At 39.6% G+C, this 20,238-nt stretch overlaps 1 protein-coding gene across 1 annotated transcript in view; it reads right to left on the bottom strand.

Annotated features, from left to right (window-relative positions):
* Positions 1-12,308: 12,308 nt before the first annotated feature.
* Positions 12,309-20,238, bottom strand: part of CNTNAP5 (contactin associated protein family member 5) — a 317,159-nt gene continuing 309,229 nt past the window's right edge. Inside the window, exons 23-24 of the mRNA XM_063309182.1 lie at positions 13,938-14,009; positions 12,309-12,566 (exon numbers count right to left, since the gene is read on the bottom strand). Coding sequence (XP_063165252.1) covers positions 12,370-12,566; positions 13,938-14,009 — 269 coding nt within the window. The 3' untranslated portion in view covers positions 12,309-12,369. The remainder of the gene's footprint in view (positions 12,567-13,937; positions 14,010-20,238) is intronic.

The raw sequence follows: 20,238 nt of genomic DNA, 5'->3' as shown, positions 1-20,238 counted from the left end.
TCAAGACCACCCCGGCAATGACGGATGAACAGGCACGGCTGCAGGGTCAGACTGTGGCAGAACAGCAAGGCAGAATTCAGCTAACTCTCTGATCGAGGCTGTCAGGCTTGTGAAGCTAGAGTGCATGGCAAGGCAGAAGCTGGAGGCAAGGATCTGTGAGCTGGCACGCAGATAGGACTGGACTGACACATGGAGGCTAGGCAAGACTGAACTGGAACTGCAGGCTTGAAACAAGGCTGGACTGGACTGGAGATCCTGGGCAAGGCTGGAGCTTGGAAGCAGGACTGGACTGGACTGAAGATCCTAGGCAAGGCTGTGGGCTTGAAATGAGACTGGGCTGGACTGGAGATCCTAGGTATGACTGGGACTTGGAAGCAAGACTGGACTGAACTGGAGTTCCCAGGCATGGCTGAGGGCTAGGAGCAGGGCTGGGTGCACACCTGATTTGTGCTAAAATGCAGTGACAAGGTCCTGAGCTAGACGCGAGACTGTGCTCAGCCAGGATGGCAGGAGGAGGATCCTCTGAAGCAGCTTGTGCAGAAGGCAAATCTTTGGAGGGAGAAGACGCTGGCTCTGATTCCACTCTGGCTACAGGCGAGGCTTCTGATGCAGGTAAGGACTCTTCTGCAATGGCTATGAACTTGAAGGATCAGTTGTCTCGAGCAGCTTGCTCTTCACACATCTGCCTTTTATGCTGATCCCTTCCATGCCTTTTCTCTCCAGCAGCCAATCGGGCTGCTTTCTGGTTCACACGCTTCTCAGGTCTCCTGTCTCGCATGCTAATTGGAGAGTTCAAATCCCCCTCCGGAGCTTGTCCAATCTGCGTTTGCCATTTCTCCTGCTCTGCTGAGTCACTTCCTGGTTCTGCTTCTTCAACCCTCTCCTGATCAGTTTCAGTTTCCTCCTCTGACTCTGGATAAGTTTTGTTTTCGGAGTCAGACGCCGGCTGAAACCTCACACTAAGCACCGAATAGACTACAGTATTGTCCTCTACATGGAGATATCCTTGAAGGAGATTTGGAAATAACAGGACTTCCAGCAGCCTGGTTTCTGTTGGGTATTTCCCAGCGGGAGCATCAACCAGCTCTGATAAAGCTTCACTGGTTCCCTATAGACTTCCAGATTAATTCAAGGTGTTTAAATATAAAACCCTTAATGTCTGGGTTCCTGTCTACCTGACTTTTCCTGTACACTGCAAACTGGATTGTCTGATTATTTTCAAAGGCTGGTTATCAAACTGGAGGGAGATTTCTTTGAAAATGTTCCAAGGAAGGGATTTCTCAGTGGTAGCACCTGCTTTATGGGACTCCCTTTAATTAGAAGTTTGGTCTGCTCCTTCCTTGGTGTATTTTAGCATTTTATTTTTATATTCAAGTCTTTCTCCCCTGAGTCTGATTTTAGGACTGTTGCCTGGATATTTTATGACTGTAATTATGAATCATGCTGCCTACTTACTGTTGTTATTTATCATTTGTTATGATATTTAGGTTTTTGACACTATTTTATATGAATACATATTGTTAGGCTAGTTTGACTGGGAGAGAGCAGGATTAAAATACATAAAAGAATAAGCAAGCAAGCCTAACTTTAGCATCATTGTAGTTAAATATGGTGTAAAGATAATTTGGCATTTGTAGAATTATTAAACTACTATTTCTACAAACTATATTGATAAAGGTAAATCAGTGGAATTGCTCAGGACAGAGACATAAGGCAGAAGTGGGCAATCTTGTTCATATCAATGGTTGTGCTGGGAGAGCTGGTGGCATGATGGGAGCTATCGTATGTGAGTTCAAACAAAAAATTATCAGGGCCAAGTTAAAAAAAAACTTAAAAATGCAAAAGTTTCACTGAAGAGCTGATTAATAAAACAGTGAAAACTTATAAAATGGTGCATCCAAGTACTCATCTGGAAAGGCAATGGAGATCAAGCCAAGTAGAACAATGGGACTTGGATAAATGCCATGATTCATATAGTGGCATCTTTACTTTTTTTTTTAATTAAAAAAAATAAAGTGAATAAAGAACCTGTATGATGAACCCATTTCAACATGTTAATGTCTTTTGCTGTACTGAAATAAATAGTTGGATCCAACAATATCTTTCTGTAGATGGAAGAGCATATTCCGGGCTCTTCTGCTGACTAAACTGGGGAGACGAATTCAAAAGGAGGAGGAGGGGTTGGGAAAAGTCAACATGCATCAGCCTATCAGTGTGTCTGTTTTAAGTGGAACTTTACTTGGGGATACTTTTCCTTTGGATAAAGACACATTGAAAAATTCACCTATATAATTGTGGCTAATATTTCAGCTTTATTGGATATAACAGTAAATTACATTAAATAATATTGTCCTCTTTTCCACTGGAATTTGCTTTTTTTTTTTTTTTTTGAAATTGCAAATAACCCATTATATTCCAAATTACAATGGTGTAAATGTAGAATTATTATTCAGGCCCACAAAGGCATAAGGCAGATTTCAGTCTTTTGGTGACACTAGCATTCAAATTCTTCCTGATCGGAGATATTTCATATTAACTATCCAAATCCCTTAGATTGTTTGTGTAAGCTTGTTATGTGCCAATATGATACATAGAGCCTAGAAAACATGTAATGTAATGCCTTTTAATGAGATGAATGATCTAATCTATAATCCTGTTGAATGAAATTCAAGGTCCTAAGATTTATACCAATTTTATTCTGTTGATTTCAATGGGTCTAATTAAACTTAAAGTCCAAGTGCTTCTATTTAACTGCACAGTGTATTATGTAGGACACATAGTGTCTTTCCTATGCAAGAAAGCCTCCAATTAACAGCATACAATGCAACATTGTATAGTCAACAAATTAAGATAAGAAAGTAGGACAGCAAGCTCAGTCAAGTTTAATAGACTCTCTGAACTGGTGAGCACAAGGTCTCTCTTCCTTACAATCTGGAAGAAGGATTGAGTTAGATCTGTGTGTGTAGAGTCTGTAAAGGTAAGTCAGTTAAGGACTCAAAGTTTGGATTAAAAGATTGCTTGCATGCTTATTTGGTCCTTGTAAATTCTCCTTCAGTGGGGCTGCAGTGCAGAGGCAAACTCTGTCCCCAGTGTTTTATCCATTCATTACAATGTCTGCAGTGAGCTTCCAAATATATAATGAATATTACAGAACTTGCTGTTGAGCTGATGCTCCCCCACACCCATTGCTCCCTAGATTTATTATACAGTATACAGATTTCTGCAGAAGAGAACTTGAAACACTTCTATGCTAGAAACTAGAGATTCATACTGAAGTATAAACTCTGTATGACTGATGAAGTGAGATAGTATGTGTGTGTACATGTGTACTGTATATATGTGCCGTGCGTGTGTTTGTGTGATCTATATGTATTTGCCTATCTGCTTGTGTGCATGTATATGGATTCAGAATCCAGCTCTGTTTATTATCCAGACCTTCTCTTTTGATCTCATTAAGAGATTCAGCTTGGGGCTAAATTTGGTACCTTTTAGATGGACTTTTCTATCAAGGGAAGAAAAGAATGTGCAGCAGAGCAAACAGGGTGATTTATAACAGCTGTGTTGAATAAGGGAAAAATATGGCACAATAATTTATAGGAGGAAAAGTTATTGGAATAAAAATGTGAATTCCACTTCTTTCCCCTTCCTCTTTTTAGAATGCAATTAAATAAGCCACGAATGAATGGTTCCCTGTTAGTGAAATCATATAAAATAAAATGACTTGACCAAAGAACTGTCAAGATAATGAGGAAAAATGTGGAGTCCTTAAATAGAGAAAGAACTAATTAATACTTGGATTTCTTTAGGCTTCTCCCTTTTTCTTCTGCCCTTATCTCACTCCACCCCTGCCATCATCCATAATTGAGAACATAACCTGAAGTAATGCCATTTGTTTATCTGTACGGATAAAAGGGGTTGAAAATGGAGATGTACATCCATTGAGAAGCCATTGCCACAAATTATATTAAGAAAGCTCCTAGTTATCAAATATCAAACAAATGGAAGGATGAAGTCTGCTGATTCTTGGGGGTTACATGAGATAGTATAATTAATTCAATGAATTTTATGCATGAAGTGGTTGAGGATGGATGATTCAGTTGAGCTTTGGGTAGAACGCATCTTATCTACATACCCTCTAGAGCAGTGTTTCTCATGCTGGCTGAGGAATTCTGAGAGTCCACATATCCTAAAGTTGCTAAGGTTGAGAAACCCTGCTCTAGAGCAAAAAATGAGTTTTCAGACATACCCTCCTCCTCCTGTTTTCAGTCCTCTTTCCAGAAATTTGCCATGAACTCAATGCAGTCCCCGTCAGCACTCCTTGGAAAGAGGAGAGGCAGTTGGGAGCTGATGAACAAAACTAGCTAACAGAGGAGCACACAGGAACAGGGAAGGTTTGTGAAGGAATTCTACAGGGGAGGACAGCAAGGGCAGGGGCACACTGGCTGTCCATCTCCAGAGACTGATGATCAAGAGGTGCTTAGCTGCCGGGTGATGAAGCCAGGGCTTCAAGCTCTATAGAAGTGTAACATAGGAACCAGCCTTTAAATCCAGCACTTCCTAAAGAAGAATAGTAAACTACAGTAAGTAGTACACAAGTAGAAAGCTAGAAATGGAGGGGGTGCTTTTCCATTTATTGGATGCAGAGTCAAATATCAACCTTATCAACCGCATAAACTGTGGGTTTGTTTTTGGTGCAATGAGTTTCTGGCTCTCAGGAAGCAAGTCCATTCCCTTGAAACCAAGTGGCTAAACTGGAGATGTTTGAACAGGTGGAGAAGCCTACCAGGATAATAGTTGTCTTCTGTGAGGGAAAAAACAGAGGCTTGGGGGAGGAAGATATCATTTCAAGGTTAAGGGAGAAGTCCTCATAGGAGGAATCCAATCATTGGGTGATAGACCTATATCCTCTCCTGCCAAGGCACTCCTCTGGCTGATGGTTTTTAGTTGTGGGCGATTCAACCATTAGAAACACAGGCAAATGGGATTGTGATAGCATGTAAATCACCTGGTAACTTGCTTACCTAGTGTAAAGATGGCAGATGCTACACACTGTCTAGATAAGCTGCTTGATAGTGCTGGTGAGGAGAGGGAGGCAACAGTTGTGCCCATTGTTGCCATCAGTAACATTGGGAAGTGTTATTGGCCTGTCCTGGAAGCCAAATGGAGGCAATCAGAGAGCAGATTGAATCCCAGGACTGCCAAGGTAGTCTTCTCAGAAATGCCACCTGTTCTACCCAGGGCCAGCTAGACAGGCAGAGATCATGGGTTTCAGTGCATGGATGAGAGAGTAGTGTCAGCTAAATCAGTCTAGATTTGTTAGGTTTTGTTAGGCATTAGATTTTGGGAATCCAGTGAAGCTGATTAAAAGATTTAAAACAGTCAAAAGGAAGCACCACTTCTCACAGTACATAATTAACCTGTGGGATTGATTACCACTAGATTTAGTGTTGGCCACTAACTTAGTTGACTTTAAAAGCTCTATACGGTACAGCACCAGGTTATCTTATGATCTGCCTTATCCAGAATGAGTCAGTGTGTCCTTTTAGGTCAAGAGAGGCTCTGTTCAGGATGCTCCTTCCATGTGAAGTGAGGGAGGACAAGAAGACAAATCATTTTGGTTACAGCCTCAGCTGTATGGAATACCTTGGCTATGGAGGTATATTTTGCCCCTTCTATCTTGCCTTTTGGGAAGCTTCTGAAAACTTTCTTTTTAAGTGGGCCATTGATACTGTGGAGGAGCAATGGGGGAGAAATATGACTATCTTTTATTTTTATTTATTTTTATTATATGGCTTTTATAATTTTATATTTTAAGACTGCCATGCAAGTTATGAGATTGGAATTGTAAATAAATTGTGTAAATAAATACATAGGGATTGTATATATTCAGGAGGATAGATTATCAAGGGTGATTGGTAAACTCAGTGTTACCTCTGCATGCCTCCAAATACCCGTTGCAGTGGAACAATAGTGGAGAGGTGGGTACTTCTCTCTCTCCTGCTTACAGGTATTCCAGGGATACCTGGTTGGCCATTCAGATAAACACAATGCTGGACTAAGATGGATTTTGGATTAACCCAGCAGGGCCATCCTCATATTTTTGTCCTCTATAAATTCCATTAATCAGTTTAAAAACGTTCTGGGAAAATATGTAAAAATACAAAAGTTAATTTAATCAGGGCTATATGTGAAAGATCCCTAAACGGTCCATCTGTCCACAATTTGGGATTAGAGACCCAAGTCAGTGCTACAGGAAATAGCTTTTGTCAATACAACAAAATTCTCATGCACAGAATAGTTATGCATTTGTATCGCATTGCTTAGGGCTGCTATTGAGCACCATGATATTGATTATAGTTTTGCGTAAGGAAAGATCATGGAGGATTTGAACACTGGTACAAGCTTTACAGAGGCTTGAAAATACAGAGTCTTGAAATCCATAACTGTATAACTTTTACTTATTATCCATTTATGACATAGTTCAAAATATCCAAATAAGAAGGTTGGTTGTATAACTTGCTGTGAAGTGAATGGCATAGTTTAAATTGATCGAATGTGGGCTAGAGGAAATGAGTTATAATTTTGATTGGAATTGTTTTTAAAGATTGTTCACCGCTCAGAGTCACCTGTTGAGGTTTGGGTGGCTTATTGGGATGGACCAAGCAGTAGTCCTGGAAAATTCCAAGAGACCCTGAGGTGGGTTGAAGAGAACTGACCAATCAGAAAAGTTGATCTTGGGTAATAGGTTATGTAACTTAGCCATCAGACCTATAATCAGCCAGGTAGACTGAATCTACCAGGGCCTTGAAAAAAATATAAGTCATATGATACAGTTAAAAATCAGAGGGATTGTCACCAACAACCTGCAGAGCCTGGGTTTTACCTTTATATCACTTTTTGAGATCTTCAAGTTTCTAGTTGGGTTGTTAATCTAACTACAGCCTACAACATCTGATTAACAATCTTTGTATACAGAAATATAAGACCCATTTCTGCACTCAGGAAATTAACTAATTTTTTTGCCTAGCTGTTTATAATAAAAGCATTAGCAATTATTGCAGAGTTTTGGGTTTCACATTCTATGAATCCCCAAAAGCCACAATGAATGTGCTGTTCAAAGAGGACTACCTCAGAAAGAAGCACATTAGTGAAGTAACAAGAGTGTTTTTCTACTGATAAGCCTATTGCCTAGTTACGCTGGTAGGCACTAGAAAAAAAGTCCTAGTTCTGCCTAGATGCACTCTATGTAGGTCCTAAAGTCAAAAGCAAGGAATTTCTATACTAGGAAAAAGGTATAATTCACTCAAGGCTTTCTCAGGGCCTTGAATATCTGGCCACATAATGTCATGATAGTAGATATGTGGAGTCAGCTGATGAGTGGCCTATCCTAGGGGCTGTGTCTGAAAGTGATACACATTTGCATCTTATCACTGTTTGCTATCCTCCACTTAGAAAATACATTTAATATAGTTAGGTTGGGGAACTTCCTGCAGTACATAACAAAACCTGCATTATGATACCATAATACAAGTTCCACCCCTAACATGTGAAAAGTGAAAGGTGAAAGGTCCCCTGTGCAAGCACCAAGTCATGTCTGACCCTCTGAGGGGAAGCCACTTTCTCAATGTTTTCTTGGCAGACTATAGAGAAGGGTGGTTTGCCATTGCCTTCCCCAGTCGTCACCTTCCCCAGCAAGCTGGGTGTTCATTTTACCAACCTTGGAAGGATGGAAGGCTGAGTCGACCTGAGCCGGCTACCCAATAATCCAACTTCTGCTGGGATTGAACTCAGGTTGTGGGGAGAGTTTCGGTTGCAGTACTGCCGCCTACCACTCTGCGCCACACGAGGCTGTGTGTGCCCTAACATTCTTGTATGCAATTTACAATGCAAGTACAAAAAGGGTGAAATTTGTGTTGAGATGTGTACATAATTTGTCCTACTTGCCATCCCCACCACTACCACCGCTGCAAATGTCCATGGCAAGTAGGAAATACATTGTTTAACTTCTGGAATTAAAAAAAACAACAACAACCCTTGCTGCTTACCCCTTAGATAGAAGCAGTAGAATGGTTGGACTGAGACTAGACAAAACTGCTGTTTTGAAGGATAGCTTTAGGAGACAGAGTAAGATGTTTGGAAAAATGAGACAAATGGGCAAAGAGGTATAATGTTGGACTACTACTCATAGAATTCCTCGCTCTTAACCAGGGTTAATTATAATTTAGTCACACTTGGAGGCCACAGGTTCTGCACTCATGGTCTAGAGTCCCTACAAGTAGAACTCAGCAAAAGGCAGAACTAAGTTCCTAAAGGCAATAAAAAAGGAGGCAGTATTCATCTGGGTTATTCAGATAACGATCATTCAGCTGGGTTACTCAAGTAAGGATAGTAAGTTCTAGGCTGATGTGCTGCTGATGTGGTCCAAAATGAATTGACAACCTGGAAGGAGAAAGATTTCTTCATCCTGAAGCATCGAATTGCAGCTGAGAGCTGGATGAGGGATCCCATTTCTAGGTAGGGAGACTCAGTAATAGTTGTGAGCAACTTCACCAGCAAGACAACAGACTCAAAGACTATGAGTCTATCTTCAGAGAAGAGATTCTGCATATCATCCTGGACCACATGTTAAGCGTCTCAGGCAAATATTAAGGTGGGATGGGAAATGTCTTAAATTCCAAGTTCTACACCAGATCTTCACCTACACAGTACATCATATTAGCCATGATTTCTCTACCCCTTGACTTATGATGCATCCCATTTGCAACTGAATGAAATACAGTTGTCTCTCCCTACCCTGAGCTAAGGTCATTTAACACTGGGAGATAGATGAAGCACTTTTTTCCTTCTATCACATATTTTCCCATTGCTCTGCAGCCTCTCTGGCTGCTTGCATTTCCTAACTTCAGCTGGCCCAATGGAAGAATGGAACTCAGGGAAGTTAGAAATCAGGGAAATTACAGAGTGTACTGACTGTAAAGAAAACAGATGCTCACACAAAAACAGATGCCATCTCAAAAGTAAAATAAAAGCAAGAATAAAAGCAGGAGAATTTCATAGAAGCCTGAAATTATTATTTTTTCCTTGGGGGGGGGAGGGATGGAGGGAGATACCTTTTCTCTAAAAATGATCAAGAGTGGCTAGAGAAACACATACAACATTTTTGCTATTTTCGTCATTACAGCCCACTACATTACAGAATTTCTGAGGTTGCGGAGAACATTCTTATAAGATTGACCTGAAAGTCTACTTTCTGCTTCATACCCTGTCTTGGGTGGAGGTGGGGGTGGGAAGCAGGCACACAAACAAACAAAAAGCAAAAACAACAGAAGTAAACAAAACAATATATCCAGCCATATAGAATCTTAGTACAAGTCCTGTATCATGCCGTACTATGATACAAGTATTGGACAGATGAGTGAGACTGGGAACTATAATGTGATATAGAGAATATACAGTACTTATCTTTCTTTACCATACCAGACAATCAGCACAGACACATACAGTGCAACACACAAAGTCTGATAGCATACTCAGCTTAAATTGGGGATGTACAACCTGAAAATCCAGGGCTGATGTAGCTTTCCACAGCCCTCAGCCAGGCCCCGCAAACCCTCCAAAGTTGGGGTCCAGTAGTAATTTCTAATATGCTATGGAAAACCATTGAATATATTGGAAAGAATTGTACTAAGACTCTCACTTGAAATCAACATTACAATTAAATCAAATTTAGTATTTGGCCTGGACCTATTCATTCTCAGGCCAAGGGTGATTCTTGGCTGGAAAAGAATTGGAAATCTCTGGCATCAGGAATCACAAGCCCTTGGTAGAATACTCAAAATGAAATAGATACAAATATGAACCAAAGAGGAACCTAGATGGTGATCGAGATCAGTATTTCTCAACTTTGGCAACTTTAAGATGCATGGACCTAATTTTGGAAATTAAGCTATGTGTTATTAAAAAGAGACAAGATGTTTTTAATAATAAAGTGTTCTTTAGGAAATTCACATTTTCCTCATAGCATATTTGCAGGGGGAAGCCTTGGCATTTAAATTGTTGGAATTTTGTTTACATTTATATGTCTAGTGCTTGGTCCCACTACTTTTAATGTTTGCACCCAAATTATGTTCAGGTGTCAATTCTTAGCAGCATCACTAAGCCATTTATTCATGTGAGAGATTACAAAATGCCCTAATACTGAAGAAGCTGCTAAAGCGCCTGAAAACTGAAGGTACTAGTGCCTGTGCCTCTGCTATTGCTTTTTGATCCAGTAAAGGTTATTGATGGCATCCAACCTGGTGAGATGGACTTTTGATTGAATTATCTGTTTTCTGTAATGCATGGGGTGGGGGGTGGGACCCTCCTTTCCATAGAACCATGTTTTCATCCATAAAAGGGGAGGGTGTTGTTGGAGGGTTTTGATGGGGGGACATTTTTTTTTTTAAATGGGTGATTTACCATAATAGAGACGTGATAACAAAGGCTTTAAACTGGGATGGGAAATCCATAGCCTGCACAAGCCAGAATCCCTACCACAATCTCTGCTGAAAGTAGTGGAGACCTTTGGATAAGCAACATTCATTATTGCAAGACTAAGTGAATCAGTCGAAACACTGCTACATCATAATATGGGCATTCTTCTATCTGTGTGTGCGTAATCATTCCCGTTAGTCATTCTCGTTGAAATGGAAAAGCTGCCAGGTTGCTACTTATGTAAATGTCACGAAACTGAAACCCTGCCCCCCAACTGCAATATGTTTTGGTCCTCTCTCTCATGGGAAGCTACCACTTCTGAAGAAATGTTGATTTCACCCATCTATAAAAATCACAAAAAAATGTGGTGGAACTGTTTCTCTAGACTGAATACCTTATTTGGAGGACTCTTCATCTAAGATGCTACATTAAAAAAAAAAAGGAGGGGGGAGGAAAATTTTCAAATCAAAAAGTTCCAGATAAAAGTTAATAGGAAAGAAAAAAAAATGTGATCACTTACAAGCAGGGCGGGGGCATTTTCGTTGCCTCCCCCAGGAACGAGAGAAGGGCTGGGCTTCTGTGTCCCTGAAGTCCCTTAAGGCCTGCTTAAATGTGGCTTCCTGAGGGGCCCGCAGGTGGGTCGCACAACTCCTGAGCCACATGCACTGAAGGTGGTGCAAACAGCTTGAGCCCCCTTTCAAGGCCCTTTGGAGGATTCTGCCCAAGAGGGAGAGCAGAGCAGCCCGGCCAGGAGGAAGAAGGCACCACTCCCTGAGGAGCAGTGGGGAAGGCAGTGCTGAGGGGCCAAAGGGGGCAAGCATCCCCTGGGCAGGCTGGACCTCTCCAGATTTGCTGAGGCCCCAAGCACCCAGCATGTCTCCTGCCCCCTCAGCTCTCAGGCCCTCTCCACAGGGCTCTTCTGCCCCAGCCACCAAGGACAGGAACTGGGTGGCCCTCAGATGAAGAGCACTTGAAAATCGTTTTGGAAAGCCAGGGCATTGCTGGCGTGCAAGCCCAATGGAAATCTTTCCACTCTTCTCCATCTTTAGGCCAACTCTACTGCGGGCTTGTAAGCTCTCTTCTACCCAGGAAGACATGAGTGGTTGAGGGTATTTGCAGGAGGCCTCCTGCAAAGCCAAGCTATGTCTCAGAGTATCACAAGCTCACCTTGAGTGCCCTGTGATTCTTGAGCATTGACACAGAATTTAAAGAGGCCGTGCCAGGAGGGCAAGTACTGTACTTGACAGAGTTATCCCACTGGCTTCAGCTCTCTTCAGCCTCTGAAAGGAAGGAACCATGCTATTCTTGCAAACCATGACCCTGTGTTGGACAAGTTTTTCAGTTTGAAGGAAAAAAGGTGATCAAAAGGAACATACAAGGAAAAGGTTGTTCCAGATCCTTAGCTTGCAAATTCAGCAAAGCACCACAGACACAAAACAGAATTATTATGCCAATTTGCAGAACAAAGGATTTGGCTCATCTTAAATACATTTTTAGCGAGATAATTTGGTCTTACTCTTTCACACTACCTTGTTGCAATAGCCGTAATGCTACATAGTTAGCTTGCACACTTTACCTCTAGTATCTATCACTCAGGTCTGACATGAAATGGTCCAGAAAGCAACATTTCAGGAATCCAGAAACTAAATAGTCAACCATGCATGTAATGAGGAACTTATTTAGGATACACAGTTGCTTGAGCAGTTAGGTGTTAGCTATGGTGACCTTGGATGGAGAACACTGCAAATTCTGCCTGTTTCTTCAGTAACTATTAGTTCTTTCCAGGGAGTGGGGAAATTCCAAAGTAATAGATGGATTAAAAACACCATCACCACCACCACCACCACCACCACCATCATGGAAATGCCAAAGTGTAACAAGGAGTGAGGGAGTCTTTTAGATAAAGTATTCTCGTTTGCACTCGCTCACTGGGTTCTGTAAGTCAACCTCAGTCTTAAAAGAATGATCAGTGTGCTCTGGATACTCTTTTTCCTTTGCCTGGCTGCTCCGATGAGTCTGTCTGTGCTGATAGAGGACTCTGCTCATAATGGCCACAATGCAAAAGATGATGAAGATCACAACTGCAATAACACCTGTGGAACAAAAGACAAGGCATAAAGATAAAGAGAAGATCAGAGTGAGGTAGTTGTGAAGTTCGCTGTTGCTGCAGAATTGAATTTTGCCTATAATTACACAGATTTGTTACAGTTAACATCAGCTGTTCTTGAGCCTTCTTCCTGATCTCATTAGAGAACCAGCCAATCCTGACTGCACTATGCTACATGTCAAATTACTTCAGCAAACACTGTTGATGCATAGTTATTATGCAAGATTTCACTATTTCACCAGAAAGGGTCTATTGGTTAGTAAAATGGTCAGATAGTCTGCAGTCCCTCATACTGCTTCTAAATATATTTTTGAGATTTTGAGGTCCACAGCAGATTGTGAGACAACTGGAGGAGAGGGAGGTACTCTTGCAGGAGGAAGGAGAGGAGATCCATTGTGGAAATCTGCTCACATGATGTTGGGAATAGCCAGTCCCCTCCTCCCAAATGAAGGCTAAGTAAATAAACTTTGTTATCAAGTTTCCAGTGACATCTAAGCACCAACCTGCTCACAGAATAGAAGCTGAAATTATCCAGTGGTAAGAACTCTCAATTATCATACTTACTGTTGGGGGGATTTAAAACATTCATGATTTCAAGTCAATCTAGCTGAAACTGGATATTCATTCAGTTGGACTGGGATGGTCAACCCTTAACGGATATAGTTCTAATTGAATTACTTTCTCTTTGGTGCTGTAATCCATGTTACTTAATTATGAAGTCCAATGGGTCATAAAGTTTGAAAATACTTCACTAAACTGCACAACGAGGCAAAGAAACTTGTGGTCATCTTCCAAAATGCCTTTTTGGATCTATTCTGTAGAGCACATAACAGAACTAAGACATATTCTAAGGCTTTGGGCACAGTAGCAATGGATACATTACAGGACAACTACATTAGCTGGTGTTTAGTTACAATCCCTTTTCAAATACATTTCCTTCTTAATAGTTCTGAATTCCAAGCTGCCATCCTCAGGAAAAGCAACCCAAGATAAACAGGACAGATCCTGCCAATAATGTTTTGTTTCTCCATGGTTCTGATGTTGCTAGAGATAAATTGTGGATGGATAAAGAAATCACAGGGGGTGGCATATGTAATTACATTCTCCATGGCTCCCAGCAGGATGAAAATAGCAACATACAAAAGAAAAAAAAAACCATAAACAACTCAGAAGTATTCTTCTTCCTCTACCCTGCCTACACATAATTTCAAATCAGAAATATTGGACACCTGAAAGTGTAAGAGAAAGTTCTTTTAGCAGTTATACCCACTAGAAGAAAATGAGGATGGAAGCACCACTAAGACATATGACCCAACCCCACAAGCGGCATTGGAAAAGCATGATTTGCCCAGCTTACCTCCAATGAAGGCTGAATCGCTTCTGACAGTGTTGCTGAGTGGCTCTTTATCATCTGTCTTCCCAAATGGATCTGAAATTCATAAAGCAAACCAAGGTAATGCGATACAGCTAAGGTGCTGATCCTTTTTTCTGGCTGAGACTCACTCTTGACCTTTGAGAGATATGCCAGCAGCCGTCCTCCAAAACCTTGATGCAGCCAAGGTAATAAACTCAATTTCATTTCATTTCATTGACACTGACACTGAATGGAAATTAAATTTAGTTAATACAATTACTCTCAAGCCATATATGTACTAATTTTACCCTTCTGTTTCATTAAACATTACAATTTGAGGACAACGTTTGGAGATTTCTGAGGGCCACGTGCAACTGTCTATCTCTAATATATATATAGTGAATTTCTACAAATCTGTTACTAAATTCACACCATTTATTACCCCAAAACAATTGACAGGAAACTCACCAACAGTTTGCTCTTCTTAGCTCTGGTACCACTCCAAGGGCCAAAGTTTGTGTCATTTTAATCCAAAAGAAAGAGGATCCTGAATTTAAGATGCCTTCCATGTAAGATAAAGATTAACCCCCCCAAAAAAAATACCCCCACCCAAATCTGCCTCTACTATCATATGCCTATAGAATTTAAGACAACTTTCCCATTTTAAAATTAAATGATCAGGTAAAAAATTAGTCATATACATAGTACATGACTTTCCTTCCTTGTTTTGTTTGTATTTTTATTTATGAATATCACACTAGTGGAGTGTGATGCTTTTTTTTTTTGTCTATGTGTCAGCGTTCAAAATCACCTCCACTGCTCGTCTCTCTAAAGGATAAAGACATTTTTTTCCTTTATGGGGAGAAATGTTGTTAAGCAAGGGATTTGATTGGACAAAAAGTAGGAGGGAAAAGGGCTAGAGTTTTCCCAGGTTGGTGTTTCAATAGAGGCTTCAACCATCCATGGATAATATTTATTAAAACATTTGTAAAACTTGCATAGAAGCCAATGCAACATGCAGGTTTAATTGCCAAGTATCTGCTTACTGTTCCATAACTCTGAAGAAGAGTCCAGATTTGTAGCAAAGATCAAGATCTACTCCTGAGGGTAGAAATACCTCAGAAGTTTGCTGGGCTCAGAGTTGTTCAAAAGATAAATCAGCATTAGAAGCTCCAAAAGCTAGAGTGGCCATTGTGGTACCAGGGAGCCATACCCACTAGACCAGGGTTTCTAAACCAGGGTTCTGTGGAACCCTAGGGTTTCGTGATAGGCCACTAGAGGTTCCCTGGGAGATCACGATTTATTTTAAAAAAACTATTTCAACTTTGGGCAACTTCACATTAAAAGGTAAGTTTCATTCTTTATTTTTAGTTTAAGAAATGTCAGGTCGTCAGGGATAGAAACCATGCTGAGCCGTTATTCCAACTCTAGTTCTTTATGGCTCTGAACCTACAGACAGAATCTTGCCAAACTGAGGCTACTGCACCAAGCTGAAGATGATAACCCAAAAGGGCTCTGAGGAGGGGCTGCCTTGAACTTCTTAGCCTTCCCAGCCACCGGGTCTGGGCTGTGACGTTGTTTATCAGCCTGGAATGCTCTCCCCCCCGGGAACCAGCCCCCTCGCTGGAATCCGCCACAAGAACACTGTCAATGCATATATACAGGCCTGAACATGAAAGGGATGTAATGATTTTGTAATTTCTGGCCTATATTTGAGCCTGAATGTGCAGGGGTTCCCTGAGGCCTGAAAAATATTTCAAGGGTTCCTCCAGGGACAGAAGTTTGAGAAAGGCTGCAGTAGACCTTCTGTCCTAGTTGGCTATAATATTGCTTTTGAAGTTTTGATTTTTTAAAGCAAGCTGGCATGCTACAAAATAAACCATCACCTTCTAGCGTCATATTTCCAAGCATTCATTCTCTGTATATGACTATACCTCAATGTACTTCTATTATACTCACTACTCATTTTTATATTCAGTCCACGTTCCTTCATTTGTCCTTGGCCCTATCTCATTCATCACACATGATTCTTAAGTACCCCATTCCCATTTCATTCAACTTACTTTTATGCTTCTCCTGATATACCCAACTGTCATTTGTATATAAAAAAGTGAGCAGAAGCCTACTCTTATACACAGCTGTTTTCACTTCATTCAAGACATTTATTCCTTGCAATATACCACCTACTATATTTTTACCATCATTTGTACATCTTAAAAGATCTCCATCCATTTTGCCATCTTTACTGAACATTCTACCAAGGTACACAAATTCATCGACTTGCTCTAGTTCCTCTCTATTTATGGGTAACTTCCAATCATTTATTCTGTTTTCCCTGTCAGATACAGTTACTTTGATCTGTGATGCAATTTTCAGATCCATACTCTCATTGCATCACACCAACGTTCAGTACAAATAATTTGATTTCTTAGCCGACAAGACAGCATCTCCTTGCCCACATCCTAACTAACATAGCTGTACCTGTTTATTTATTTATCCATTACATTTATTAACTTATTTATTAAATTTATTAAATTTATATGGCTGCCCATCTCAAGCATATGACTCTAGCTAAAAATAATTAAAAGCAGAATAGAAACATATATCAAAATTATAAATAATATAAATAGCAGCCAAGAAAAATAGCCACCAACACCACAAGTGATTATTCATAAGTTAATATAACCAAGAAATGGGCTCACCCACACCATCAGCATCCCAGTGCTACCCATCGATTTATGTCACTTAATAGAATAGAATCACTTTTTGTTCCAAACCACATTTATTCAGAATGTTGTATGTTCTTTACCCAACTAATTCCTGATTCTTCCATTATCACCATTTACTGCATTGTAACATGAAGTTATCAAAAATTTATGGATTCCTAATTTCATATGCATTTCATAAGTTACAATCTTCCATAAGCCATGACGATCCCCAAATGAGCTGGGAATATTGACATTCTCTGCCCATCATGGCTTTGGACAGTCAAAGCTTTCACAGTATTTTAGTAAGTTATGGAAGGTGTGGTGAAGGGTACCACTCTTAGTTATACCTAGTACACATGTATTATTCCCTGCTAACAGTAAGGACAGTTTGAACAAATTTTGGCAAGTATGTCACAAGCACAACCAAAGCCTGTTTTACCCCAACCATTCTCACATTATTGTAAGCTAGGATCTCTGATCTAAACTGTAGCTTACAAGCCAATATACTGTTGCATACATCCCACTAACTAGAAGGCATATACAGTGTAAATGTAGATTGTGGCTACTTTGATATCTGTATACCTTCCATGTGCTTTCAGAAATAAATACCATAACTTAAATCAGGGATCTACAAAATTTTGGAGGAGCAAGGGCCATATGTAGCCTTTGAGTGGGATGCCAATAGCTATTCTCTGGAAAGCATATATTCTGGCTTGGAGAAAACCTGCAATTTAATTTTATTTAAAACTAAATAAAATAAATTATAGTTGATATGATTACATTTAGATTTAAATAAAATAAATTTTAGTTGATTGCTCCCCATTTTTAACTTTTAAAAAAAATTTCTATCACATAAAAACTTACAGTTGGTGGCAATTCTTGTAAAGGGTCCTGGGGGCCACCATACGCCCTGAGGCCTCTGATGGTATAGTCTTGAATTAATAAAAAAATATTAGAACTATTGCCCTCTGGTTATTTTTAATTATTTATTTTTCAATGCTATGGTGACATTAAATTTCACATTTTATATTAGAAAGTGTGTGTGTGTGTGTTTTAGGTTAGGAAATAACAACATTAAAAATGGAAGAAAAACGATGTGTCTCCAATGAGATATACGCATGAAGAGATTGAGCATCTTTTTACCCACAGGCATGAGTGGTAAATAGAACTCATTTCAAATTGATGGATGAAAACCCATTGGCAGGAAATTCCCCTTTGAGTCTCTCCTGCACTCTGCAGAATCAGGAGATGGAAAAATGTTGACCAGTGCACATTTTCCACTGCACCGACTCCCCCACCCCAACTCAGTTGTATTTTGCGGAGAAATGAATAAAAAGCCTAACTCTTCTATACATATATCTTTGGTGCTTTAGTCCTGAACTTGTCTTATGAGTCAAATGAATTGCACAGAAATAATGATGGTAATGAATTTCAAAATATCCTCAAATGTAATCAGTGCATCCAATGCAGGCTTGAGACCATCAGAAAGTACAAGTTGAAAGCACCCAATTTTTGATCTTTCTCTACAATCTTTTGCATTTTTCCACACAGTGCCTCTATTGATCTGGAAGGCTCCTCAATCAACAGTGTAACTTTTGTGGGTTAGCGTCTGCCACAGCCTTTTCTAGGGGAAGTCTATCAGTTTCATTGCAACTTGCCCAGAATGAAAACTAAGATTCTGAGTCTCAGGAGAAAACGATGCCTTTGAAATCCAGTGACCAATGAATAATAAGCCAGACGTTTAATAAATTTCATGCCGAAAGAAACACCTCAGTTAAATACACATCTGAGAGCAAAAAGTATTTGCCAAATTAATAATGGAATATAGCTAAGAAATCAACACAAAATGTTAAGTATTAATTGCATTCAAATAGCATGTTAGTTACACAAAAGATGAACATTTTTCTCTCTCTCACACACACAGCAAAGAGAGAGAAAGAAAAAAAAAAAAGAGATGAAACAAAAGAACTCCAAAATATGCATACCCTATTTTTAGGTTAGTTGGTTTATTTATACATCTTATTTGCTGGCAGGTCACTAAAAACTTCATGGGCCCTCGATTGACAGTAGTTGCTCACTTCTGTTCTAGAGCACTAGCAAATAAGAACAAGTTTGGATGGAAAAAGAGCATACACACATCTTTTTTTGGAAAAAGAGCATACACACATCTTTTTTTGGAAAAAGAGCATACACACATCTTTTTTTACACATGCCTAGAAAAACCACTTAAAGTGGTACCAATCTACATCAGTAATAATTGCTTTCTCTGTAAGTAACAGCTATGACAAGACCATCTAGTGAACAGAACACAGAGAGAAAGCACATGTAAACTGGAACTCATTCAACATGAGGCGCTTATAATGATTTATTTCTATTTTGTGTTAAAGCATCTAGTTTTCTCTTCATAATATCTCAAATATAATGAATGAAATGAAATGGTGATTTGGCAGAAATCCAAACAGTATTAGAACAACAACAACAACAACAAAAACAAGGCAATAATACTGAATTGCAATTAAGTAGGAGAGAAAAACAAAATCAGGATCTGTATATGTCCATTTCAGGACATATCCTTCTAGTATATTGGAAGCAAAATGAGTTTGCTGAGATATATAATTCACTCTTCTTTACGCTGAGGTAGGTTTTATAATATAGTACTTTAGAATGTATTTTTGGGGTGGGAGATGAACATATTATCATTATTATTATTATTATTATTATTATTTATTTATTAAATTTATTAACTTTATTATGACTGCTCACTCCAGAAGACTCTGGGTGGCTTACAGTATCCAAGAAATAATTAAAACCAGTAAAAAACATAAAACAAGGTGACATGGACAAAAACAGCCACACCAATAAAAATACAAAAGATATGATAGACTTCCACAGGCCCACTACTCCCAGGCCTGGGAAATCAAGATCCTTCTGGGAAAATAATGACCTGAAAGCCTGTGTGTGTGTGTGAGTGTGTTGCGTGCTTCCAACTTATGGTAATACTCACCCTAGCTTTACAATGTGTTCTCCTTTCCAACATACAAAACACTTAAGATGCCCAAGGGAGTATTTAATTATCACAAGCGGGAAATGAACTGCTTGGATCATCATCAGGGTGTAATATGTCTCTCATTAAAACCAGAGAGGACAGGAGGCAAACATAAAACAACAGCTTCTGCCAGCCTACGCATTTCCACTATTATTTTTGACAAAAGTTCAAAAAACAAATTCATTATGCCAAGTTAAAAAAAAGATTTTAAAATGTTAAAAAACTCTCTTTCTAGATAACTAGTCAGAACCCATCAGATGATGAAATATGGTCCAGACGCAGGTGAGTCTTTGTATGAACCAGTTTCCTGTAGTTCAAAGCCCCCAATTATTAACTCCCCATTCTTCTGCACTTCCATGGAATACCATTCACTCTTTGATCTGGTAAGCTGGTTTATGAAAAAACAGATTCTAAATAGCCTGGGAATTCAGTTAAATATGTTTAATAAATCTTCTACTTGTTCATCGAAAATATCTTTTTTGTTTTCCTCATCTAAATTCTTATGAAAGTACAATGTTACCAGGCAAATATCCTTTGTGGCAATGTCAGC

Source organism: Candoia aspera, chromosome 1, assembly GCF_035149785.1.
Source record: "Candoia aspera isolate rCanAsp1 chromosome 1, rCanAsp1.hap2, whole genome shotgun sequence".
Lineage (NCBI taxonomy): Eukaryota > Metazoa > Chordata > Lepidosauria > Squamata > Boidae > Candoia > Candoia aspera.
This window is presented reverse-complemented; position numbering and strand designations above follow the sequence as displayed.